The 26,092-nt window shown below is 37.5% G+C and overlaps 1 protein-coding gene and 1 pseudogene across 4 annotated transcripts in view; one reads left to right on the top strand and one right to left on the bottom strand.

Moving 5' to 3' along the window:
- Nucleotides 1-26,092, top strand: part of LARS1 (leucyl-tRNA synthetase 1) — a 66,304-nt gene that overhangs the window by 2,793 nt on the left and 37,419 nt on the right. For 3 of the 4 annotated variants that reach the window (XM_022590012.3, XM_089909446.1, XM_022590013.3), the window contains exons 2-12: nucleotides 4,003-4,121; nucleotides 5,932-6,019; nucleotides 6,419-6,499; nucleotides 8,643-8,777; nucleotides 11,269-11,430; nucleotides 12,067-12,179; nucleotides 16,150-16,213; nucleotides 18,169-18,236; nucleotides 18,356-18,581; nucleotides 21,117-21,204; nucleotides 21,287-21,363. In XM_022590012.3, coding sequence (XP_022445720.2) covers nucleotides 4,003-4,121; nucleotides 5,932-6,019; nucleotides 6,419-6,499; nucleotides 8,643-8,777; nucleotides 11,269-11,430; nucleotides 12,067-12,179; nucleotides 16,150-16,213; nucleotides 18,169-18,236; nucleotides 18,356-18,581; nucleotides 21,117-21,204; nucleotides 21,287-21,363 — 1,221 coding nt within the window. The remainder of the gene's footprint in view (nucleotides 1-4,002; nucleotides 4,122-5,931; nucleotides 6,020-6,418; nucleotides 6,500-8,642; nucleotides 8,778-11,268; nucleotides 11,431-12,066; nucleotides 12,180-16,149; nucleotides 16,214-18,168; nucleotides 18,237-18,355; nucleotides 18,582-21,116; nucleotides 21,205-21,286; nucleotides 21,364-26,092) is intronic. The other variant, XM_089909447.1, reaches the window with a different exon arrangement.
- On the bottom strand, nucleotides 23,641-24,689 carry LOC149749680 (translation machinery-associated protein 7 pseudogene; annotated as a pseudogene).

The following is a 26,092-nucleotide window of genomic DNA, read 5'->3' as shown; positions in this document are numbered from 1 at the left end:
CCCAGAGAACATGTGGTCTGGAGACTCTGGATTATCACAACTTGGGGGTGTGCTACTGGCAGCTAGTGGGTAGAAGCCAGGGATGTTCCTAAACATCTTGCGGTGCCCATGACAGCCCCTGAAAACAAAGAATTATTTGGCCCCAAATGTCAGTAGGGCCAAAGTTTAGGAACTTTGCTCTTGTTAAATAACCTTTTAACTAGTTAAAATGATCAATTGTTGGGAATTTCCTGGCTGTCCAGTGGTTAGGACTCTGTACTTTCACTGCTGAGGGCATGGGTTCGATCCCTGGTCGGGGAACTAATATTGCGCAAACCAAGCAGTGCGGCCCAAAACAAAACAAAATGAAACAAAATGAGACAAAACAGCAAACCAATTGATTAGTTGAGCAACCAATGAAGAAATTGAGACTCAGATTGATCAAGTGACTTGCTCAAAGTTATACAAGTTGATGCTGGGGCCAATATCAGATTTCATTACAATTGACCTTTGAGTTTTGAGGAATAAGTTTTTCTGAGAAGCAGAGACCTCAAAGAAGAGCTTTTGTGCATTTAGCACGCTCAGTACAGTGAAAAGAAACACATAGTTCTAAGTAACTTGTGAAGACTGTTGCTTTCATGGGTGGTTGATGTCATTTTTAAGCAAAAAATATTTGTCATGTAACTTCTGTGTCTCTTAGCATTGGATGTGGTGCTGAGGTGACTATAAATGTTCTAAAAGTTGCTGTCTGCCAGGAGTTTACAACCCAGTTGGGTAAATATGAGAGATTATTTGGTTGCATGCAGTGGAAGCCAACTTAAGTTGGTTAAAGGAAAGAGGTTACTAATGATACAGTGGGATTTCATATGACGCATGACCCTAGCATAGGAGGTACAACAAGGCTTCATGAGGCCTTAGATAATTTTGCCTTTGTGGGCTGCTTCCTCTGTAAAAAAAAAAATATTAGAAATTATCTTTGACAGCTGTGTTGTATAAAGACAGATATATTAATATTATATATTAAAGATTTTTCTTCTATCCAAAAGTTTAACTTTTTCTTCTGATTCTAAAAGATATTAAAATATTTTGTTGAGCCCCTAGAAGTATTGTGGGCCCTAGGCAGTGTGCCTGTTCCACCTACAGATTAAGTTGGCTATTAGGAGTTGTACAGACTGTTTTAAGGGCCAGGTGGAAGTGACTTACTTTCTTCTGCTCAAAACTCCTTTGCCAGAACCTAGTCACATAGCTCCAATCTGAATTCTCCTGGAACCATGGAAGAGTATGCTTAACTGCCTTTGCTGCACTACCCTAAGTAAGGTTGGGCGTCTGTTGCTGAGGAAGAAAGGGAGGGAATGGATATCGCATAGGCAAACCATCGTCTCTGCCATAGCTTTTTTTCAAATGGTAGTTCTTGCATGTTAAAATTGAAAACAGGGGTCAGCATGTATAGGAATAGAGAGACTTACTTATAACTTACAGGTTACTTGTTAAAAAGAGGATTTTGCAGTAAGAGGGGGCCAAGGAGCTGAGGGTCTAAGTGAAGTTGGTTGGTAGCAGGAATGGAAAAGAGTGAATAGATGGAGGGCCTTATTCTTTCTTGGAAAAGGAAATTCCTTATGCAGCCACATTTAGTTTTATGGAAATTCTTGGGAAAGAGTCCAAATTGCTTAGCAACTTGACTCAAATATGCAACCCAGTTCTTAGTCTTAGGTTATTTTGTTATGGCCATGGTATGCAAAAGCTGGCAGTGTTACTCATTTCTCTTTTTAAATCTTTAAATGTTCAACACATATTTGAGAGCTGCTACAAGCTTAGACATTGAGGATATGATGAGAAATGAGGCACAGTCCCCACTGTGAACAAACTTATAGTCCTATGGGGAAGATAGACTGATACTGATACTGCGTGATTAGTGCTATCATAGAGGTAATACTGGTAGGTAGGAACATATTAAGAATGGTACCTGATACACTCTTGGGGAATCAAGGCAGGTGATCAGCTGGGACCTGAAGGATGAGGTAGCCAGGCAAAGAGATTGGTGGGGTATGAGGGCGGGGAGAATAGCTTAAACAAAGGCCCAGAGGGGAGAGAGGGAGCTTGGCACACTTGGGAAAGTGCAGGTGGCTTAATAGGCCTGGAGTGGTGGTGAGAGGGAAGAGGGAGGGGCCTGGCAAAGATGAGATAAGAAGGGCCTTGCGTGCCAGGTTTAAGAGTATGGACTTTATCCAGAGAGCAGTAGAGAACCTCTGAAGAGGAATTGACTTGATCAGATTTGTGTTTTGATATAAGTTCTACTCACAGCAATTACGATCTGGTCAGGATTTATAGAAATAAAAAATTTACTTGTCATTTTTATTTTCCTTTGGTACTAGAGAAACTTATGTCCATGACTTTTCAAATGTGGAATTCTTTCTTATTTCCTCTCTGCCTTTGTGGCAGGGTTCTTTTAATCCATCATTGCACCTCCCCTTGTAAGCTGACATTTCATCTTTCTGTTGCTTGTCCTCTTCTATCTTAAACTTGCTTAAAAAAATAAAAAGGAATAGTAAACTTGATTTACTAATCAAATCCTTTGATTTAAAATAAAGAAAACTAAAGGAATTCCCTGGCGGTCCAGTGGTTAGGACTCTGCAATTTCAGTGGGGAAGGCTGGAGTTCAATCCCTGGTCAGGGAACTAAGATCCCACAAGCCGTATAGCATGGCCAAAAAAAAAGAAAGAAAGAAAGAAAGAAAAAAAATATAAAACTGAAAATAGTAAAACAGAGTTGACAACTCTATGGTAGATTTGTACTGAATCTTACCCAATTTTAGTACTCTTATTTTTATTACATAATACACAAGGTATATTTAAGATAGTTATTGAAGAAATAGTGGTAAGTTTAGGGTTTTTTTAATTGCACAGAAGTCCCGTTTGCATAGTACTTCAAATTTGTGTAACCATTTTTAAAAATAGCTGTCTAAAAATCCAGTATATCTGTGATATGAGTAGAAAGCATGTTTTAAATAGTTGGGTGGAAGGACAGAGGGAGACATGACATGACATGGCAAGGTCACTTGCCCTGTAGGTTGTAAAGGTATTCAGTATAAGTAGAACCAGGGTATTTTCTCGATTGAAAATGCTGCAGAATCTGGAAATGTTAGTGTGTAAGAAGGGGAAGAAAATCTAATTTCGGTTCAGATAATTTCGTACAAGAAAATAAAATTCTAGAAACTAATATTAAGTTTTCAAAACAGAATTAGATTGTGTATGGTCCATTGGTATCCAGCTTTCCCAGTTGCCAGTTACATAAGTCCCATGTTCCACCTCGGCTGTAGCACACGTGCTTTTAGTAGCTGATTCTTTTTCACAGAGTCACATACTGAGAGGGAAGTTCTAATCCTTTTTCTTTTTCAGAGTTAGAGTGATCACGTATGTTTTTTCCTTTTATTTTCATCCAAGGGTGGCATAAAGGATGATGGGAATGTTGCCAGGTAGATCCAATATGCTGGAGGCATGTTTGCCGTTCTGTTTCATTTTAATTTCATATTAATAGCCTGTTAACCATTTTGGAGAGAAGTTCTTCATCAGCTTCCTTGAAAAAAAGAACACGCAGATGACTAATCCTCTCTCAGCCTCTACCCATTAGGCCTCACCATCCTCCTTTGGTGGGCATAATTGCAGCTGGGCAAGCAGGCACTGCACCATCCTATGCTTTTCTAAGTATTCATCTATTTTAACTAAATAGGAACATTTGACAACGGTGTTATATTGTAGTATCTAATTAAAAACAAGTATTTCACAGCTTTTTTATGTATTTAAGTAATTCTTTAGTCATCCCTTTGACGTCTGAAGTGGATAACCCTATCAGGTCATGATAGCCCTAATTTTTAGTCTTACTCATTTAAATTTAAAGATAACCATGGAAAAATTAATCTCTCAGTAAACAGCTCAGTTCTGTGTGAACCCAAATTTTTTTTTCTCTTTTTAAAGCAAGTCTGCTGAAATATAGAGTGTATTATTCTATCTCTTTTGTGTCCAATAGGAAAGAAAAAGAACAACCAAAGTGGACTTCTTGAAGAAGATTGAGAAAGAAGTCCAAGAAAAATGGGATGCCAAGAAAGTGTTTGAGGTCAATGCATCTAATTTAGAGAAACAGACTAGGTGAGTAATAGTTTGTGAAACTCTACACCTTGTGTTTCCAGAACCATTGGCTGCAGAGACTGCTCTGTGGAAGGAATAAGGCAGATTGTATTTACAATGTCTGAAACAGGAGGTAACTTCCACTTTCTCTATTTCAAATTAGCATCCTCTTTCCTATGGAATCTTAAAGGATTTTTTCCTACGTAAAGGTTTTTTTAAAAACTAATATTTTTCATAGTTAGACAAAGGAAAATGTTTTGAAGTTTTATCTTTGCTGACTGATAATAGCAAGTCATTCTGTTACAGAGATTCATATTATAGTGATAATTATCTCCAGAGGCACAGATTATAAATTTTGAAGGATTTCTGTATTTAAAGATCTTATTTTATAAATCTGTATTGCCTTGATGTTAAGAATTGTTTATTAGAAGACAGACCGTAGATAATGATATGATATTGGGGAAAAACAAAGTAACTGCTGCAACACAGTACCACAGTAAATATATGCATCAATTATAAGATGCGTCACAATTTCAGATACGTTGGACTGTAGAAAAATGTGCTTCTTAGAGTTGAGGAAATGCACTGACAACAATAGCAATAATAGCTAATATTGAACAGGTATTGTTCAATATGCCAAGGCAATAGGAAATAGGCCATTTTTTAACATGCATATTCTCATTTAATGTTCTTAGTAACGCTTTAAGGTTACCAATATTTTAATTTTTGTTTTATTGATGAGTATACTGAAACACAGAGAGGTTAAGTAACCAGCTTAAGGTTGCATGGCTAGGAATTGACAGGGCTTGGACTTCTTATCAGGACTTTCTGATTCCAAAGTCTATCCTTGCTACTAAGCTACACTCTAATGGAATTTTTTTTTTTTTAAAGAGAGGAAAAGAATTTGCTCTAATACAAAGTCTCTGGTGTTATACTTTAAACTATAATTTGAAGTTTCTGTTTGGTTCTAGAACTTTGGTCAAATCTAAGGTAATATAAAGTAATCAAAAGTGAATTAGAAAGTGCTTTTGCTCAGTGAAAGAAAATGAACTGAAGAAACTTAGAAATATAACACTGAATGAAAAAAGCTCACGAGTGAAACTAAATGATGTATTGTTTAAAGGCATAGACTTATGTGCAAACTATTCAAAAACAAAGGAATGACAAAAGTAAATTTCAAGATAATGGTTCTGTCTGGTGGGAGGGTGGGGAGTAGCACACGGGTAGCTTCAGTGAGTTCATAAGTTGGATGGTGTGTTTACAGGTGGTCACTTATGAAGCACAGGTGTGCTTTATAACTTACATATGTCTGTTATATACACTTGATTCATAGAAAAAAGGAGTATAACATAATACATTAAGCAGCTTTAAAAAGGTGCTTTTTAAGGGAATTTACCACATATCGTGTAATTTTGAGGATGTTTTATTTTACCTGAGAGGCTTTGAATTGCTTTCTATATATCTAATGAAAGCATATCTCGTTTAATCAGTAAAACAGTAAATTAATTCAGTCTCCCTATTAATTTTTTTTTTTTAGTATATCATTTTGAACTCAGTATTTTAGCTTAAGTTAAACCTCCAATATTTGCTACAAGGATATTTAGTTCTTTAATAGCCACCTATAAATACCTTAGTTTTTCTAAATCAAAAACAAGTTTCAATTTTAGAGAGCTTTTAATTTCTGGATTTACAAATTTAATTTTCAATGTCTGTTAAATAACTAAATTTAAACAAGTTATTTATAGTAAGTGTCCCCATGACCCCACCCTTCATTGTAAAAGGAATTTAACATTTTCTTTTTTGTACTTTCTTTTTTACGATTGTTTTGCAGCAAGGACAAGTACTTTGTAACCTTCCCATATCCATATATGAATGGGCGCCTTCACTTGGGACATACATTTTCTTTATCCAAATGTGAGGTAAAGCTTCCTCTATGTTTAATATAATGGGATGGGAGGGTCTTTAATAAATACTATTTTAAAGAAAATAGCATCTATAGAATTTATTTCCTGTTAAGGGAACTTAGAATTCCTTAATTTTAAGCATGGTTTTTATGTTAAAGTAATTTAATTTTTCTATTTTCACATGCTGTATGTGTGTGTGTGCAGGGGTCTATAGGTATGTATACATGTTCATAAGTAATTTCTAGGTTGGTGAAAAGACAGAAAAAAAAGGATAACTTTGGAATGACTATAAAATCTAACTGGTATTCTAAAGGAAGATGTGAAGAGGAAAACTCATGATCTTTGTGAAAAGTCAGAATTTTGTATTCGTCTAGCATTTAAATTTGTAGTTTAAATTGAATTTTTTTTCTATAGTTTGCAGTAGGGTACCAGAGATTGAAAGGAAAAACTTGTCTATTTCCCTTTGGTTTACACTGTACTGGAATGCCTGTTAAGGTAAGATTGCTTTTGGGATTCCTTTGTACTCTTTTTAGCTTAGAGCAAATTAAGCTTAAGTTAAACCTCCAATTCAAGAGCTTGAAATAGGATTTTCCAATATGTACTTCTGTATTACATTAGAGTGTTTTTTGAAGTGAACTGAATTTATTATCATGAAATTTAATTTTTAGAAAACATTTGGAGAAGTGCTTTAAGGGCACACATTAAGGTCTAAGTGATTTCTAAGTAATGCTGATATCTTTTGATTCCTTATGTATTCATATTTCTGTTTTAGAATTAGATGATAACTACTAACAAGTAAAATGGGCAGTGTTTTGTGCATTCATGGCATATATAGGCTGTTGGCATAAAATAATAAACAATTCTATCATATTTTGGTCATTTTTGCAAGTGTCTTAAATTTGTCATAAATTCATAATAAAAATAATTTTCAATAAATGATGGGCAAGAAAACTACAGTTGAAAGGATTCCCTAAATCCTTGGGACTTGGGAAATATATCTCATTTCTTTTTATTCTCCAGTCTTTTATTTTGAAAAATGTCCAACCTATAGGAAAGGTAAAACGATAATGCAGTGAGCACCCATGTACCCTTCACTTACAGTTACCAAGTATTAACATTTGCCACAGTGGCTCTAGTTCTGTCTCTCAACATACAATACATGCACACTTTCTTCTCCCTTTTTCTATGAATTCATTGAAAGTAAGTTGGCAGACATCATGACGTGTCACCCCTAAACACTTCAGCTTGTATCTGTTGAGAACAAGGGCATTCTTCTACATTGTCATAGTCCCATTATCCACTCCACGAAATTGAGCATTGATGTATCCTTTCTGGTGGTTTTTTCCTTTTTATTTTGTGGATCACACTTTGCATTTGGTTATCACCAGTACTACATTGATGAGGTTGGAACTTCCCACTGTATCACATCAAAAGTCATATAATGGCAACTTGTGTCATTTTAGTGATATTAAGTTAATAACTGCCAGATTTCCTCATTCTAAAGGTAACTTTTCTCTTTTCTAATTAAAAACTAATCTGTGGGATGATACCTTAAGAGCCTCTGAATATTTCGTTACCCAGTAACTCAGTGGTTTTAGCATCCTTTCATTATCTTTGTCTTTCAGTTATTGAATTTGTGGTTGTAAAATGATGACTTTCTAGTTGTCTCATTCTTGTTAGCTGAAATTCTTCATAGACATGTCCCCTCCCTTTTTTTTTTTTTTTTTTTTTTTGCGGTACACGGGCCTCTCACTGTTGTGGCCTCTCCCGTTGCGGAGCACGGGCTCCGGACGCGCAGGCTCAGCGGCCATGGCTCACGGGCCTGGCCGCTCCGCGGCATGTGGGATCTTCCCGGACCAGGGCACGAACCCGCATCCCCTGCATCGGCAGGCGGACTCCCAACCACTGCGCCACCAGGGAAGCCCTCCCCTCCCTTTTTTGAAATTCACAGTTCTATATTTGTATTTTTCTCATAACTTTAACACTGTCTACTTGGTGTCATCTTTGTTTGTGACAGTGGACTCATGGTACAGCTGAAAAGAGCTGGGATTGAAAGTGCAGGTTCATTTTGTAATTCTGCAGCTTACTAGCTTTATAACCTTGGATAAATCCCTTCATCTTTCAGTATTTGTATTCTAACTTAATGTCTGTCCTATCTACCTAAATTTCAGAGTCAGGTTTTTCTTTTAAATAAACTTATTTATTTATTTATTTATTTTTGGCTGTGTTGGGTCTTCATTGCTGTGCGCGAGCTTTCTCTAGTTGTGGCGAGCGGGGGCTGCTCTTCATTGCGGTGCTCAGGCTTCTCATTGCAGTGACTTTTCTTGTTATGGAGCACGGGCTCTAGGCACGTGGGCTTCAGTAGTTGTGGGCATGCAGGCTTTAGTAGTTGTGACACGAGGGCTCTAGAGTGCAGGCTCAGTAGTTGTGGCACAGGGGCTTAGTTGCTCCGCGGCATGTGGGATCTTTCCGGACCAGGGCTCAAACCCGTGTCCCTTGCACTGGCAGGCGGATTCTTAACCACTGCACCACCAGGGAAGCCCCAGAGTCAGTTTTAGTTGGCCATAGAAACAACAAAACTCAAATTGTTTCCACCTTGAATTTTTAACTTTACCATCTCTAATGTGTTTTTTTGTAGGCATGTGCTGATAAATTGAAAAGAGAAATAGAGCTTTATGGTTGCCCCCCTGATTTTCCAGATGAGGAAGAGGAAGAAGAAATCAGTATTAAAACAGAAGATATAATAATTAAGGATAAAGCTAAAGGAAAAAAGGTTTGGTGGTTTGATCATACTTATTTTGGTTGAAGTTTTATATTTATATTTGTCTGATTTATATGTACATTCCCAGTACTAGCATAGTACCTGACACATAAAAAATACTCAGTAATTTTTAAAAAGTAATAAAGCAGAATTATCTTTCTCACTTTTTGATTGCCTTTTTTTCCCCTTTTTACTTTATTTTGACATAATTTTAGACTTACAGAAGAATTACAGGATTGTACAGGGTTCTCTTAGAATCTTAACCCAGTTACATCTTATATAACCATGGTACAGTTCTCAAAACTAAGAAACCAACATTGAACAATACTGTTTAAGAAACTACATACTTCATTTGGATTTAACAGTTTTTCCTTAATATCCTTATTCTGTTCCAAGATCCAGTCCAAAATCCCATTTTGCATTTCCTTCTCATGTCTCTTCTTCTGTCTTCCATGATCTTGGCACTTTTGAAGAGTACTGGTCAGATAACTTATAGAATGTCCCTCATTTTGGGTTTGTCTAATGCTTTCTCATGAGTAGATTGAGAGGTGATGTGTCTTCAGTGCATCATATGAGGGAGTATAAGATATTGATATATCTTATTACTGGTGCTGTTAACCTTGATTATTTGGTTTGGGTGGTGTCTGTTAGGTCTTTCTCCTGTGAAGATTTTATTTTTCCCTTTGTAATTCATGTATGTTTTGAGAGAGATACTTTGAGGCTATGGAAATAATACCTTGTTTCTTTTTTTGTTTTTAAACCATTGCATTGTATACTTTATATTTTAAAGATTTTTATTTATTTTGGCTGCATTGGGTGTTAGTTGTGGCACTTGGGATCTTCGTTGTGGCATGCAGGATCTTTTAGTTGTGTGTGGTATGCGGACTTCTTAGTTGTGGCATGCGGGCTTCTTAGTTGTGGCATGTGGACTCTTAGTTGTGACATGCAAACTCTTAGCTGTGGCATGCACGCAGGATCTAGTTCCCTGACCAGGGATCGAACCCGGGCCCCCTGTGCTGGGAGTGTGGAGTCTTACCCACTGGATCACCAGGGAAGTCCCAATATCTTGTTTCTTTTTATATATTTGCTCACTAATTTTAGCATTCATCATTGGATCTTCCCTACAGTGGTTATTGCTGCATATTTTGTTCTAATGGTGATTTTCAGTTTCCCTCATTCCTTCTATATTTATTATCTGGAATTCTTCTGAAAGGAAATGTTGTTCTTTCTCCCTCATTTACTTATCTATTAATTTCTTTTTTATATCAGTGTGGATTCATGCATATTTATTCTTTGGGTTATAATCTAATCCTATTGGGTTTTTTTGAGTTATTGTTATTGCTCAGATTGTTCTAGCAATGGCCATTGGGGGAATCTTTTAGTGGGCTCCTGTGTCCATTTGACATGCCCCCATCTTTTTTTCTCTTTTCTATTTCTTTCTTTCTCTTTTCTTTTCTTTTCTTTTTTTTTTCTTTTTGAGCACTTCTATACATTCAGGTGCCACAAGATGCTCCAGGCTCATTTTGTATTTTCCCTGTTTTAACCCCAGAGTCAACCACTTTTCCAAGGAGTCCTCTTTCCTTTTATTGAAATATGGTATTTAGAAACTAAGTTCTGAGTGCTAGTTATGCTCATTGTTTCTAGGTCCTCTCAGTAGAAGGAGCAAGGAAATATATGTATGTCTACTAACCCACTTATATGTACGTGTCTGTATTTATTTCTTTATACATTATAAAAAATTTCTTTATATTTTTTAAATGTTTTTTTTAATTAATGTAAACTCTTCCTTCCTTCCTTCCTTCCTTCCTTCCTTCCTTTCCTTTCCTTTCCTTTCCTTTCCTCTCTTCCTCCCTCCCTCCCTCCCTCCCATCTTCCTTCCCTTCCTTTCTTCCTTCCTCTCTCTCCCTCCCTCCCTCCCTTCTTCCCTCCCTCCCTCCTTTCCTCCATCTCTCTCTCACTCTTCGCAGTGTATCGTTGTGTTGGTTTGACAAGTGCATGGAGTCATGTTTCTACCACCACAGTACTATACAGAACAGTTTCCTCAGCCCCCGGATTCCTTGTCCTACCTTTTTATAATTCAGCCTTTTTGCCTACCTCCAGTCCCTGGCATGTGGTTACCTTTTTGATATTGGTAAATATTGGAAAAGGAGGAAACTCTTGTTAGCAGCTTATTCATAACTAAAAAAGGTGCATGTGGTATTTGAAAAAAGGAAATAGAGAAGGTTTGGTGCTAAGATCTTATCTTTGTGATGATAACTTTTTATGGTTCCACCTCTGTATTGGTAGTTATCTTTGGTGTCAGAATCCAGGTATCAGACTATATGGTTTGGCAAACAGAACAGTACATCCAGATCCCGCACTATTCTGACATGTCAACAGTATTGTTTTAGATTTAAAAAAACTACCAAATAGGATTATTCACTTAAAATTACTGTGGTCCTGGAATTTGTTAACCAGTTGTTAGTTATTCTTTGATGGAGTTTGGTTTTGCTGTTATTTTCAGAGTAAAGCTACTGCTAAAGCTGGATCTTCTAAATACCAGTGGGACATTATGAAATCCCTTGGTCTGTCTGATGAAGAGGTAGTTAAATTTTCTGAAGCAGAATATTGGCTTGACTATTTCCCACCACTGGCTGTTCAGGATCTGAAGAGAATGGGTTTGAAGGTATGCCCATCACCCCCAGAGTTTAAGGAAATATGAAAAATACATTATATTTGTGTGATTGAATGAGATTTGGACTACCTCTTAATTTAGAATAGTATATTCCAGTAATGACTCAGTACTGTTATTGTCAGATTAGAACCACATGGGCCTCAATGTAAGCAATGAAGTACTTCAATATTTGTTGTTTTGGAATGTATATACATATATTAACAATTAGTAGAAAGGAATTCTATTCAAATAATATGAAGCCCACAACATTGTAAATCAACTATACTTCAATAAAATTAAAAAAAAAAAAAAAAAGATAAGAAGAAGCCCAAGTGTAGCTTGAATATTGAGGGATACATAAAGGTGTTATGTAAATGCTCCTTCTTAATTTATTATAATTCCTATATGTTTAATAGGTAAATGTGTGTGTTTAAAAACTTACATATTAAGCACAAATTAACATAATTATGACGTATTATATATTTAATAGGTGGAACTTGAAATTTTTTGGTTTCCTTTGATATTTTTGATATAATTTTAAGTTGGAAAATAAGGAGTAGAAGAGTAAATAATTGATTCATGGGAATTCCTGTTCATAGAGACCATATAAATTTCTCAAAAATTACCTTTTCCTTTCTCCTTCTGTAGGTAGACTGGCGTCGTTCCTTCATCACCACTGATGTTAATCCTTACTATGACTCATTTGTCAGGTGGCAGTTTTTAACATTAAGAGAAAGAAGCAAAATTAAATTTGGGAAGCGGTGAGTTTGTTGTCCTTCAGTATAATAAAGTAAAAATCATGTAATTCCTGCATTATAATTCAGTGTACCCCAGAGCTTACTTTTTTCCATTATCTTTTCTCTTTTTATAATTTCTCTTTTTGTTCTCTTGCTTCCTGTGAATTCCTTTTTGTTTGGCTGGTGTCTCAGTTTCTCTGAGCTGCTTAGTGTTTGTGACAAATAGAACCAGGGAGAATAGGGGTCTCACTGAAGATTCTCTCTTACGTTCTCACTAAAGATTCTTTTAAGTATTCTAGCCAAGTAGAAAAATAATTTTATTTGTGTTTTAGTTTATCTTTTTGCTCTATAAAATCTTCTATAAAGTTCTTCCTTGATTATGTGGATTCATTAAAAGCTATTTGCGATTTTTAAAAAATTTTTTAATTTTATTTAATTTTTTTATACAGCAGGTTCTTAGTAGTCATCCATTTTATACACATCAGTGTATACATGTCAATCCCAATCGCCCAATTCAGCACACCACCATCCCCACCCCCCTAGCGGCTTTCCCCCCTTGGTGTCCATACATTTGTTCTCTATATCTCTGTCTCAACTTCTGCCCTGCAAACTGGTTCATCTGTACCATTTTTCTAGGTTCCACATACATGCATTAATATACGATATTTGTTTTTCTTTCTGACTTAACTTCACTCTGTATGACCGTCTCTAGATCCATCCACGTCTCAACAAATGAACCAATTTCATTCCTCTTTATGGCTGAGTAATACTCCATTGTATATATGTACCACAACTTCTTTATCCATTCGTCTGTCAATGGGCATTTAGGTTACTTCCATGACCTGGCTATTGTAAATAGTGCTGCACTGAACATTGGGGTGCATGCATTTTTTTGAATTATGGTTTTCTCTGGGTATATGCCCAGTAGTGGGATTGCTGGATCATATGGTAATTCTATTTTTAGTTTTTTAAGGAAGCTCCATTACTGTTCTCCATAGTGGCTGTATCAATTTACATTCCCACCAACAGTGCAAGAGGGTTCTCTTTTCTCCACACCCTCTCCAGCATTTGTTGTTTGTAGATTTTCTGATGATGCCCATTCTGACTGATGTGAGGTGATACCTCACTGTAGTTTTGATTTGCATTTTTCTAATAATTAGTGATGTTGAGCAGCTTTTCATGTGCTTCTTCGCCATCTGTATGTCTTCTTTGGAGAAATGTCTATTTAGGTCTTCTACCCACTTTTGGATTGGGTTGTTTGTTTCTTTAATATTGAGCTGCATGAGCTGTTTATATATTTTGGAGATTAATCCTTTGTTCATTGATTCGTTTGCAAATATTTTCTCCCATCCTGAGGGTTGTCTTTTCGTCTTGTTTATGGTTTGCTTTGCTGTGCAAAAGCTTTGAAGTTTCATTAGGTCCCATTTGTTTATTTTTGTTTTTATTTCCATTACTCTAGGAGGTGGATCAGAAAAGATCTTGCTGTGATTTATGTCAAAGAGTGTTCTGCCTATGTTTTCCTCTAAGAGTTTTGTAGTGTCCAGTCTTACATTTAGGTCTCGAATCCATTTTGAGTTTATTTTTGTATATGGTGTTAGGGAGTGTTCTAATTTCATTCTTTTACATGTAACTGTCCAGTTTTCCCAGCATCACTTATTGAAGAGACTGTCTTTTCTCCATTGTATATCCTTGCCTCCTTTGTCAGAGATTAGTTGACCATAGGCGCGTGGGTTTATCTCTGGGCTTTCTATCTTGTTTCATTGATCTGTGTTTCTGTTTTTGTGCCAGTACCATATTGTCTTGATTACTGTAGCTTTGTAGTATAGTCTGAAGTCGGGGGTCTGATTCTTCCAGCTCCGTTTATTTCCCTAAAGACTGCTTTGGCTACTCGGGGTCTTTTGTGTCTCCATACAAATTTTAAGGTTTTTTTGTTCTAGTTCTGTAAAAAATGCCATTGGTAATTTAATAGGGATTGCATTGAATCTGTAGATTGCTTTGGGTAGTAGAGTCATTTTCACAATATTGATTCATCCAACCCAAGAACATGGTCTATCTCTCCATCAGTTGGTATCCTCTTTAATTTCTTTCATCAGTATCTTATAGTTTTCTGCATACAGGTCTTTTGTCTCCGTAGGTAGGTTTATTCCTAGGTATTGTATTCTTTTTGTTGCAATGGTAAATGGGAGCGTTTCCTTAATTTCTCTTTCAGATTTTTCATCATTAGTATATAGGAATGCAAGAGATTTCTGTGTATTAATTTTGTATCCTGCAACTTTACCAAATTCATTGATTAGCTCTAGTCGTTTTCTGGTGGCATCTTTAGGATTCTCTATGTATAGTGTCATGTCATCTGCAAACAATGACAGTTTTACTTCTTCTTTTCCAATTTGTATTCCTTTTATTTCTTTTTCTTCTCTGATTGCCGTGGCTAGGGCTTCCCAAACTATGTTGAATAATAGTGGTGAGAATGGACATCCTTGTCTCGTCTGATCTTAGAGGAAATGCTTTCAGTTTTTCACCATTGAGAATGATGTTGGCTGTGGGTTTGTCGTATATGGCCTTTATTATGTTGAGGTAGGTTCCCTCTATGCCTGTGTCTTTTGGTTGGAGCATTTAATCCATTCATGTTTAAGGTAATTATCAATATGTATGTTCCTCTGACCATTTTCTTAATTATTTTGGGTTTGTTTTTGTTGGTCCTTTTCTTTTGTGTTTCCCACTTAGTGAAGTTCTTTTAGCATTGTTTGTAGAGCTGGTTTGGTGGTGCTGAATTCTCTTAGCTTTTGCTTGTCTGTAAAGCTTTTGATTTCTGCATAGAATCTGAATGAGATCCTTGCAGGGGAGAGTAATCTTGGTTGTAGGTTCTTCCCTTTTATCACTTTAAGTATATCATGCCACTTCCTTCTGGCTTGTAGAGTTTCTGCTGAGAAATCAGTTGTTAACCTTATGGGAGTTCCCTTGTATGTTATTTTTTGTTTTTCTCTTGCTGCTTTCAATCATTTTTCTTTGTCTTTATTTTTTGCCAGTGTGATTACTGTGTGTCTCGGTGTGTTTCTCCTTGGGTTTATCCTATATGGGACTTTCTGCGCTTCCTGGACTTGGGTGGCTCTTTCCTTACCCACGTTAGGGAAGTTTTTGACTGTAATCTCTTCCAGTATTTTCTCAGGTCCTTTCTCTCTCTCTTCTCCTTCTGGGATCCCTATAATGCGAATGTTGTTGTGTTTAATGTTATCTCAGGGTCTCTTAGGCTGTCTTCATTTCTTTTCATTCTTTTTTCTTTATTCTGTTCCGCAATAGTGAATTCCACCATTCTGTCTTCCAGGTCACTTATCCGTTTTGCCTCAGTTATTCTGCTGTTGATTCCTTCTAGTGTAGTTTTCATTTCATTTATTGTATTGTTCATCTCTGTTTGTTTGTTCTTTAATTCTTCTAGGTCTTTTTTAAACATTTCTTGCATCGTCTCGATCTTTGCCTCCATTCTTTTTCCGAGGTCCTGGATCATCTTCACTGTCATTTTTCTGAATTCTCTTTCTGGAAGGTTGCCTATCTCCACTTCATTTAGTTGTTTTTCTGGGGTTTTATCTTGTTCCTTCATCTGGTACATAGCCCTCTGCCTTTTCATCTTGTCTGTCTTTCTGTGAATATGGTTTTTGTTCCACAGGCTGCAGGACTGTACTTCTTCTTCTGCTGTCTGCCTTATGCTATTTTCATTTTAAAGGCAAATTTATATTTTACAGTCTTCTGTTTCATACCATAAAGCCAAGATCAGTAGATATTTTTCAGTGGTATTACCTTTGATGAAGGCAGAAAGCTTTCATTAAATAACTATGTTGGCAGTAGAACTCGCCATAAAAGCATAAAAATGATGTAGACATTTGCTCAGTTAGAAGTTTTAGTTAGAAGAAATATTGTGATGGTTAGGTGCAACACTGGCAAATATGTTAGGATAAAACTTGTACGTTATAATAATATTTGTCACTTATTTATTTTTTAGGTATACCATTTATTCTCCAAAAGATGGACAGCCTTGTATGGATCATGACAGACAAACTGGAGAGGTAATTATTTGTGCCATAGAGTAGCTATTGTAATAATTCTTTTTTTTAATAAATTTACTTGTTTGATTATTTTTGGCTGTGTTGGGTATTCGTTGCTGCATGTGGGCTTTTCTCTAATTGCGGCGAGTGGATGCTACTCTTTGTTGTGGTGTTCAGGCTTCTCATTGCGATGGCTTCTCTTTGTTGCGGAGCATGGGCCCTAGGTGTGCCAGCTCTAGGCGCTCAGGCTTCAGTAGTTTGACACGCGGGTTCAGTAGTTGTGGCACATGGGCTTAGTTGCTCTGCGGCATGTGGGATCTTCCTGGAGCAGGGCTTGAACCTGTGTCCCCTTCATTGGCTGGCGGATTCTTAACCACTGTGCCACCAGGGAAGTCCCTATTGTAATAATTCTTAATGTGGGCATAGAGTTTAAGAAATAGATTAGAAATCTAAAAATCACTTTATTTCAGTGCTGAGGTGTATAGTCATGATACTCTTGTGGCTGTTAAGCCAGAGGCAGAATGTCATCATAGGTACCTGTATCTTGTCAAGGACCTTGCTACTCCAAGAGTAGCACTAGGTTCAGCTACATCAGCTTGTGTTAGAAAAGCACATTTTTGTTTGTTCGTCTGTTTTTTGTTTTTGTTTTGTTTCTTTGGCTGCTGTGCCTGGCTTGTGGGATTCCCCGACCAGGGATCGAACCCAGGCACTTGGTAGAGAAAGCGCAGAATCCTAACCACTGGACTGCCAGGGAAATCCTAGAAAAGCAGATTCTTGAACCTCACCCCCAAATTGCTGAATCAGAAGCTCTGGGGATGGGGCCTAGGAACCTGTCTTAATGTGCTCTCAGTGTGATTCATATGCCTGCTAATGTTTGAGAAGAACTGCTTGGAGAGTGCACTGCCCTAAAAGGAGAGCATGAGGAAAGGTAATGAGATACGTGGTTAACTGATGTACACAGATTCCATTTATACTTGCTTTGGTCACATGCCTACTTACTTATTTCCAAAGTACTTCCAGCCATGCATGACATCAGTTCATTCTACATTCCTGTAGGACACATTAGTGACGTTATTCCTTGTAATACTTGAATGAAGTAAGGGTAAGTCATTTGCCTAAAGCCTTGGCACAGTAAATCAGCAGCAATGCCAGGATCTGAACTTTGCAGTCTCTATGAGTGTGTCATTCTTTGTTACCACCTTTGAACACATTTGTAGTCTAGCAACTACCTTTCAAAATCAGCCTTCAATTATGATGTAACTTATTTGACAGAAATGAGCGTTAATCAAAATTTTGAAAGATTTGAGGGCCTTCAGAGGCCCAGTTTACTATGCTAAGTTTTAATATAGTCAGTGGTAGCAGTATCCTAAATTTCAATAGTACATCATAGTTTTTCACAGCATTTTCCTATCATTATCTTAGGTTTTCCTCAGGACAGTCCTGTATGAGGCACAGCACAGTTATTTTACAGATGAGGAAATGAAGGCTCAGAGTGATTGTGACTCCTTGGGTCAAGCCATAAGTGAGGGCCCAAGCTAGGTTTTGAATGCACATCATCTGACCCCTGGTCCAGTGTATGTCTGTGATGACTGCTCTGTAGGATTGATGTTGGTTGTATCTTCTAACTCCCATTTTGGCAAACACTATTTTGGCTGATTAATCCAAGTCACTTCATTTTTTTTTTCCTTCTGTTCTTCCCTCTCAAGGGAGCTCTTAGCAAATCTTACTTAGTACAGTCTGGGCCTCCTTGATCGGTTTTGGTCTGGTGTGGGGTGGGACGGTGGTCTTCAAGTCATTTTTACACATTAGGCTTCCATGTGGTCAGCACACCACTGGCAGTCTCTTCATTGGAAGAAAGAATTATTCTAACAATGCAGGAACCCATCTTAGAAATTTGAATCAGATCTCTCACACAGACTAGTAGGTGTAATCCAAGCCTTTCTTTCTCCCTTGAATTTTTGTTTTATTTTGTTTAGGGTGTTGGACCTCAGGAATATACTTTAATCAAGTTGAAAGTGCTTGAGCCATACCCATCCAAATTAAGGTAGGTTTGCTACCTACCTTAATAGGTAGAAGAATTGTTGCTTCATCTTTTTGAAATATCAGATAGTTGTGATGGAATCCATAATGTTTTTTGCATAAATGTATATTTTTTCTTCTTAGTGGCTTGAAAGGGAAAAATATCTTCTTGGTAGCTGCTACTCTCAGACCTGAGACCATGTTTGGACAGACAAACTGTTGGGTTTGCCCTCATATGAAGTACATTGGATTTGAGACAGTGAATGGAGATATATTCATCTGCACCCAAAGAGCCGCAAGGAATATGTCATACCAGGGCTTTACCAAGGACAACGGAGTGGTGCCTGTTGTTAAAGAGTTAATGGGAGAGGTAAGTTGGGTAGCAGACTTTATTTTAGTGCATGAATTTAGAGGAAAATGTCAAAAATGAAGCTTGAGAAAACATTTTAAAAAACCTTTTAATTGAGGTATGCGTTACAGTCGAATGTGTTAAGTCATAAATGTGTATATTTTTGGTGTGTTTTCAAATGTGTATACAGTCATGTAAGCACCACCCAAATCAAGGTATAGAACAGTTCCAGCATGGCAGAAGGTGCTGTCATGTCCATTTCATGTCACTGCTCAGCCTGCTCCTGCAGAGGTGACTGCTGCCATGACTTCAGTCACCAAAGATTAGTTGCTCTTCTTGAACTTTACACAGTGGAATTGTATAGTCTGTACTTTTTTGTGTTTAGCTTCTTTGGCTAAAAGAAGCTAAACACAAAAAAGTACAGACTATACTTTTTCCATGTTGTGTGTAGGAGTAGTTTTTGTTTTTTTTTTTATTGCTGTGGCGTGTTCATTGTGTGACCATATCAGTAAAATAGTATTTTTGAATCTTACATTGCAACTCAGTAACTATCTGGTTGGAAAATACAGACAGTCCTCCCCGAGAGATTTAATAGCTGTGGTAGACACTATATTACTTTTTTAATATGATTACCTGCATTCCTGGAGCGGAATTGCAGCCGCTTTTTTTCTGAAAAGGAAGTCTTGGTTGACCTTAACTAAATCTAGATGGTTACATAGCTCTTATCCTTAGAGTTTATTTACTTATCGGTATTTTTGAGTGTGTTTTATTCCCTTTGGTAAATGCTGATCGTTGGTATCTTAATAAATAATCTTTTAAAAGAAAAGGATGAGTAGAATACCATCTCAATTCTCCTTTTGAATTGGAGAGTTTATTTCTTACTTATTTTGTAAACTTATTTTTTGACTAGATTACTAAATATTCATAAGACTCAAAATTCAAGACGAAAAGAGGGAATTCCCTGGCAGTCCAGTGGTTAGGACTCCATGGTTTCACTGACGAGGGCACAGGTTCAATCCCTGGTTGGGGAACTAAGATCCCGCAAGCTATGCAGAGCAGCAAAAAAAAAAAAAAAAAAAAAGACAAAAAGCTACACAAAATAGTCCCAGTCACTCAATTCTCCCTTCCATAGGCAGTCAAGAAAATCACTGTCTTGTGTATCCTTCCAGAAGTATTTCATGTGTATACAAGCAAATACGTATATATATATACTTTTGCCCTCTTTTTTACACACAAATGGCAATGTATTTTATCACATTGTCTGTGTTTTACTTTCTTTTTTACTTAACTATAACTTGGTAATTATTTTATCAGTAGGTAAACATCTTTCTTGTTCTCTCTTTTCTTTTGGGTTGTGCCATGCAGCTTAAGGGATCTTAGTTCCCTGACCAGGAATTGAACCTGGGCCCTTGGCATGAAAGCACAGAGTCCTAACCACTGGACCTCCAAGGAATTCCCTTTGTTCTTATTTTTTACTGTTACACAGCATTCTATTGTTTGGCCGTGCCACAAATTGTTTAATGATTCTCTATAATGGGTAGTTGAATTGTTTCTTCTGTTATAAGCAGTGCTGTTACATCTTATTAGTTCCTGATGTTAGAGTTCTGTCTGAGAAGTTTTTAGGAACAGTATTAATGACACCATTTTTTTCCTGTTCTTAAATGCAGCTTTTTTCCATGTTAATTTGAACAGATTCTGGAATGAGGAAAATGGGTGGTATAAATTTAAAAATAGCTTTCAACCTTTAAGGCTATTATGATATTTAGCCTTTATCCTATATGACTGTAAATTCCGTAAGCAGCTTATGTATATGAATAAAGTGGAAGGGTGGGAACTATATGGAATTGAAAAGTGCATTCCTTAGGTAAACAAGCAGCTGCAAGCTGTTTGTGTGTTTTGTTTTGTTTTGTTTTGTTTTTTTGGCTGTGCCGAGCGGCATGTGGGGTCTTAGTTCCCTGACCAGGGATTGAACCTGAGCTCCCTGCATTGGAAGCGTGGAGTCTTAACCACTGGACTGCCGGGGAAGCCCCGCAAGCTTTTTGTTGATATATGAGAATATGGGTCCAATATTATCCGACCTTCTGATTTTTTCTTTTAAGATACATCTTTTTAGTTCAGTTTGTCTTCCTAATTATCATTTAAAATAGAGATACAATATTCTATCTTGTTGATGTTTCATATTTTATTAAGTGATTTTTTTATCATTTAAAGTTTTAGTTTCCAGGTTTTGCTAACGTAGTTAACACAGCATTGGGGAGATTCTCAAAGAAAAAATAATTCTTTTTCCTGTGAGGTAAATTCCTAGGATTGGATTGCTGGGTCCAAGTTGGATTCCTATATTGTTTTCCTCAAGCAATGTATAAGTGTACTAATTTCCTCACAACCTTGCAATATTTGGGTATTATAATTATTTTCAATTATTTTTAGTCTAGTAGGTATAAAAGAATGAGTGTTGTTGATTATTAGCTTCTCAGGGCTTAAAATGTTAACATTGTTTTAAATTTTAATGATTAGAATAAGTTACTTCTGTTTTATGCTGATCTTTTTCTTACATAGGATATTCTTGGTGCGTCACTTTCTGCGCCTTTAACATCCTATAAGGTGATCTATGTTCTCCCAATGCTCACCATCAAGGAGGATAAAGGTAAAGAGTTTATTTCTTTCTAGAAATTCTTTGCGAAACACATTCTTGTTATATTAGTTAATTCTACAGTTTCTTTTATAAGGTACTGGTGTGGTCACAAGTGTTCCTTCTGACTCCCCTGATGATTTTGCTGCCTTCAGAGACTTGAAGAAAAAGCAAGTGAGTATCTGTGTTTCATGTTCCTATTTCCTCTTCATCATCTCATTGGTTAGGTACCACTGAACTAATTATTGGATTAGGCTAAAAAGCTATGCATGTATCTTTGAAATGCTACCTTTAACCTGTTTCTTGATATTTATATGTTTTTCTATGATTTGAATTTTAAATATCGATGTAAAATTTATGGAATCTTTTTTTTTTTTGGCTGTGCTGTGTGGCATGTGGGATCTTAGTTCCCTGACCAAGGATGGAACCCACGCCCCGCTGCAGTGTAAGCGTGGAGTCTTAACCACTGGACCGCCAGGGAAGTCCCCATAGAATCTTTAAGACTTATTTTTTTAGAGCAGTTTTAGGTTCATAATAAAAATCAAGAGGAGGGTACAGAGATTTCCCATATACCCCCTGCTTCAATGCCTGCATAGCCTCCCCCATTAGTATCACTCACCAGAGTGGTACATTTTTTTTTTTTTTTTTTACTGAAGATGAACCTACATTGACACATCATAATCACCCAAAGTCCGTAGTTTACCTTAGGGTTCACTCTTGGTGTTGTACATTCTGTGGATTTGGACGAATGTATAATGACATGTGTCCATCATTATAATACACAGGATTTTCACTGCCTTAAAAGTCCTCTGTGCTCGGGCTTCCCTGGTGGCTCAGTGGTTGAGAGTCCGCCTGCTGATGCAGGGGTCATGGGTTCGTGCCCCGGTCTGGGAAGATCCCACATGCTGCGGAGCGGCTAGGCCCGTGAGCCATGGCCGCTGAGCCTGCGCGTCCGGAGCCTGTGCTCCACAACGGGAGAGGCCACAACAGTGAGAGGCCTGCGTACTGCAAAAAAAAAAAAAAAAAAAAAAAATCCTCTGTGCTCTTTTTGTTCGTCTCTCCTCCCTCCCACCCCTGGCAACCACTGATCCCTCCCTCCCTTCCTTCCTCCCTTCCTCCCTTCCTCCCTTCCTCCCTTCCTCCCTTCCTCCCTTCCTCCCTTCCTCCCTTCCTCCCTCCCCCTCCCTCCCTCCCTCCTTCCCTCCCTCCCTCCCTCCCTCTTCCCTCCCTCCGGGTCTTAGTTAGGACACGTGTGATCTTCGTTGCAGCATGTGGGATCTAGTTCCCTGACCAGGGATCAAACCCTGGCCCCCTGCGTTGGGAGTGTGGAGTCTTAACCACTGGACCACCAGGGAAGTCCCCACTGATCTTTTTTTTTTTTTTTTTTGCGATACACGGGCCTCTCACCATTGTGGCCCCTCCCGTTGCGGAGCACAGGCTCCGGATGCACAGGCTCAGCGGCCATGGCTCACGGGCCCAGCCGCTCCGCGGCATGTGGAATCCTTCCAGACTGAGGCACGAACCCGTGTCCCCTGCGTTGGCAGGCGGACTCTCAACCACTGTGCCACCAGGGAAGCCCCCCACTGATCTTTTTAATTGTCACCATAGTTTTACCTTTCCAGAAAGTCATATAGTTGGAATCATACAGTATGTAGCCTTCTTAGATTTTCTTTCAATTAGCAATATGTATTTAAGGTTTCTCATGTCTTTTCATAGCTTGATAGCATATTTCTTTTTAGCACTAATAATATTCTGTTGTCTGGATGTACATTTATTCATTCCTCTGATGAAGAACATCTTGGTTGCTAACAAGTGTTGGCGGTTATGAGTAAAGCTGCTGTAAACATCCGTGTGCAGGATATTGTATAGAGAACTCTTTTGTGTAAATACCAAGGAGTGCGATTGCTGTATCATATGGTAAAAGTATGTGTAATTTTGTAAGAAACCACCAAACTGTCTTCCAAAGTGGCTGTACCATTTTGCATTCTTACCAGCAATGTATGAGAGTTCCTGTTGTTCCACATCCCTGTCAGCATTTGGTATTGTCAGTTTTCCAGATTTTGGCCATTGTAATTGGTGTGTAGTCATATCTCATTGTTTTATTTTGCATTTTCTTGATGGCAGATGTTGTGGAGTGTTTTTTCATATGCTTGTTTGCCATCTGTGTATCTTCTTTGGTGAGATTTGTCTGTTAAGGTCTTTGGCTTATTTATTTATTTTTTTCAAATGAGTTGTTTTAATTACAGGTGGTACAGAATTCAGGATAGAACCAAGACTTAAGAACACATTTTGGCAGGCTTCTGGGCTGGGTTTATGCAGGTCTCATAGCTAAGGTAGAAATGGCTGAGAAGAACTAAAGACAAGATGAGCCACTGTATGATTTTTTTTTAACAAAAGTTTATTCTTAAATGTACAATGGGTTCCAAGACAACACTTCATTCTAGCTATAAGTGGCAACAGATACTATGGCAGGGAGTCCAGATGTTTAAACAGGAATGGAATTAGGATCATCATTGCCTCAAACACAAGGAACAGCTTACTTTTTGCCAGATTTTTTAATAACACCTGTGGCCAGGGGGGGCCTTTCCCTGTGGCCTTCGCTTTTAGCTCCTTGAGTTTCTTCTGCTCCTCCTTCTGTTTCTGCTTGAATGCCTTATCTTCCTTGTCTATCTCCTTGGCTTGCTTCTTGGCGTGCTTCAGGGGCTTCTCCTCACCACCTTCAGGGCCCAACATGGTGCCTGCCACCCCTTCCCCAGAGCCTGCTCCCGGAAGCCTTATTTTTTAAATCAGGTTGTTTGTTTTCTTATTGTTGAGTTTTAAGAGTTCTTTGTATATTTAAGAGTCCTTTATCAGATGTGTTTTTTGAAAATATTTTTCCTCAGTGTGTGGTTTGTCTTTCAATTTTCTTGATGTTGTCTTTTGCAGAGAAGAACTTTTTAATTGTAATGAAGTCCAGCTTATCAATGATTTCTTTCATAGATTATGTCTTTGGTGTTGTATCTAAAAAGGCATCACCATATGCGTGGACATTTAGGTTTTTTCCTTTGTTATCTTCTAGGAGTTTTATAGTTTTGTGTTTTACATCTAGGTCCATGATCTGTTTTGAGTTAATTTTTGTGTTGAGTGTCAGGTCTGTGTCTAAATTCATTTTTTTGCTTGTGGATGTCCAGTTGTTCCAGTAACATTTGTTGAAGAGACTGTCTTTGCTCCATTGTATTGCCTTTGCTCCTTTGTCAAAGATCAGTTGACTGTATTTATGAGGGTCTCTTTCTGGGCTCTCTGTTATGTTCCATTGATCTATCTGTCTGTTCTTTTGCCAGCACCACACTATCTTGGTTATTATAACTTTACTATAAGTAAGTCTTGAAGTCAGACAGTGTCAGTCTTCTAACTTTATTCTTCTTTTATATTGAGTTGGCTATCCTGGGGCTTATTCCTCTCCACGTAAACTTTGGAATCAGTTTGTTGATATCCGTAAAGTAACTGGCTAGAATTTTGATTGAGAGTGTATTGAATCTGTTGGTTAAGTTGAAAAGAACTGACATCTTGACAACATTATGTCTTCTAATCCTTGAACATGGAATATCTCTCCATTTATTCAGTTCTTCTTTGATGCTGTTCATCAGAGTTTTGTAGTTTTCCTCATATCTTACATTTACATTGTTAGTTTTGTACCTAAGTGCAATTGAACAACACAGGTTTGAACTGGGCAGGTCCATTTATAAGTCTTTTTTCAATAAATATGTACTACAGTACCAGGTGATCTGTTGTTGATTGAATTTGCAGATGTGGAACCACGGATACAGTGGTCTGACTGTAAAGATATATGCAGATTTTTGACTGCTTGGGGTAGCTGGCACCACTAACCCCCATGTTGTTGAAGGGGCAACTGTATTTAATTTGGGGGGTTACTAATGTAAATGGTATTGTGTTTTTAATTTCAAGTTCCACTTGTTAATTGTTGGTATATAGGAACACCATTGAATTTTGTGTTTTAGCCGTGTATCCTGCAACCTTTCTATAATTGCCTGTTAGTTCTAGGACTTTTTTTTGTTGATTCTTTTGGATTTTCTACATAGATGATCATGCTATCTGCAAACAGTGACAGTTTTGTCTTCCTTCGCAGTCTGTATACCTTTTCTTTTCTTGCCTTACTTAATTGCCAAGAGCATTCAGTATGATGTTGAAAAGGAGTAGTGAGAGGGGATATGTATTGTGTCTGATCTTAGTGGGAAAGCTTTGAATTTTTTGAAAATCATCAAGTATGATTTTAGCTGTAGGTTGATTTATTTTTTGTTTGTTTGTTTTTTTCTTTGGCCACGCTGCGTGGCTTGTGGGATCTTAGTTCCCCGACCAGGGATTGAACCCTGCCCCCTGGCATTGAAAGCGCGGAGTCCTAACCATTGGACCGCCAGGGAATTCCCTAGCTGTAGGTTTTTTATACATAGTCTTTACCAAGTTGAGAAAATCTGCTTCTATTCTAGTTTACCGAGAGTTTTTATCTTGAATAGGTATTGGATTTGGCCAAATACTTTTTTTCATCTGTTGATACGATTGTGTGATTATTCTTTTTTAACCTGCTGATGTGATGGATTTCGTAAAACTTTTGAAAAAAGGTTTGAGAAAAATTTTCTGATATTCACATTTTCATTGCAACCTGGAATATGAACCTCATTTTAAGTGGTGTGTGTGTGTGTGTGTGTTTGTGTGTGTGTGTGCATTTTTGATTTTGGCTGTACAGTTTCATCATTTAAGTCATTCACTCTAACTTAAACTGTTTAGTTTTTTAAAATCATATGTCCTTTCTTGAGATATTTTGTAAAATTAAAAAATTGCTCTCTGTGGAGGGAAGAACAAAAATAGTTTTAAAATGTTTGGAGGGTGCTTCTCTTAATGATTATAC

The sequence above is a fragment of the Delphinapterus leucas genome, chromosome 3 (assembly GCF_059928025.1).
Source record: "Delphinapterus leucas isolate spDelLeu-1000000601 "Yukka" chromosome 3, BTC_Dleu_Yukka2, whole genome shotgun sequence".
NCBI lineage: Eukaryota > Metazoa > Chordata > Mammalia > Artiodactyla > Monodontidae > Delphinapterus > Delphinapterus leucas.
The sequence above is the reverse complement of the archived record's forward strand: the minus strand, read 5'-3'. Positions and strand labels throughout refer to the sequence as shown.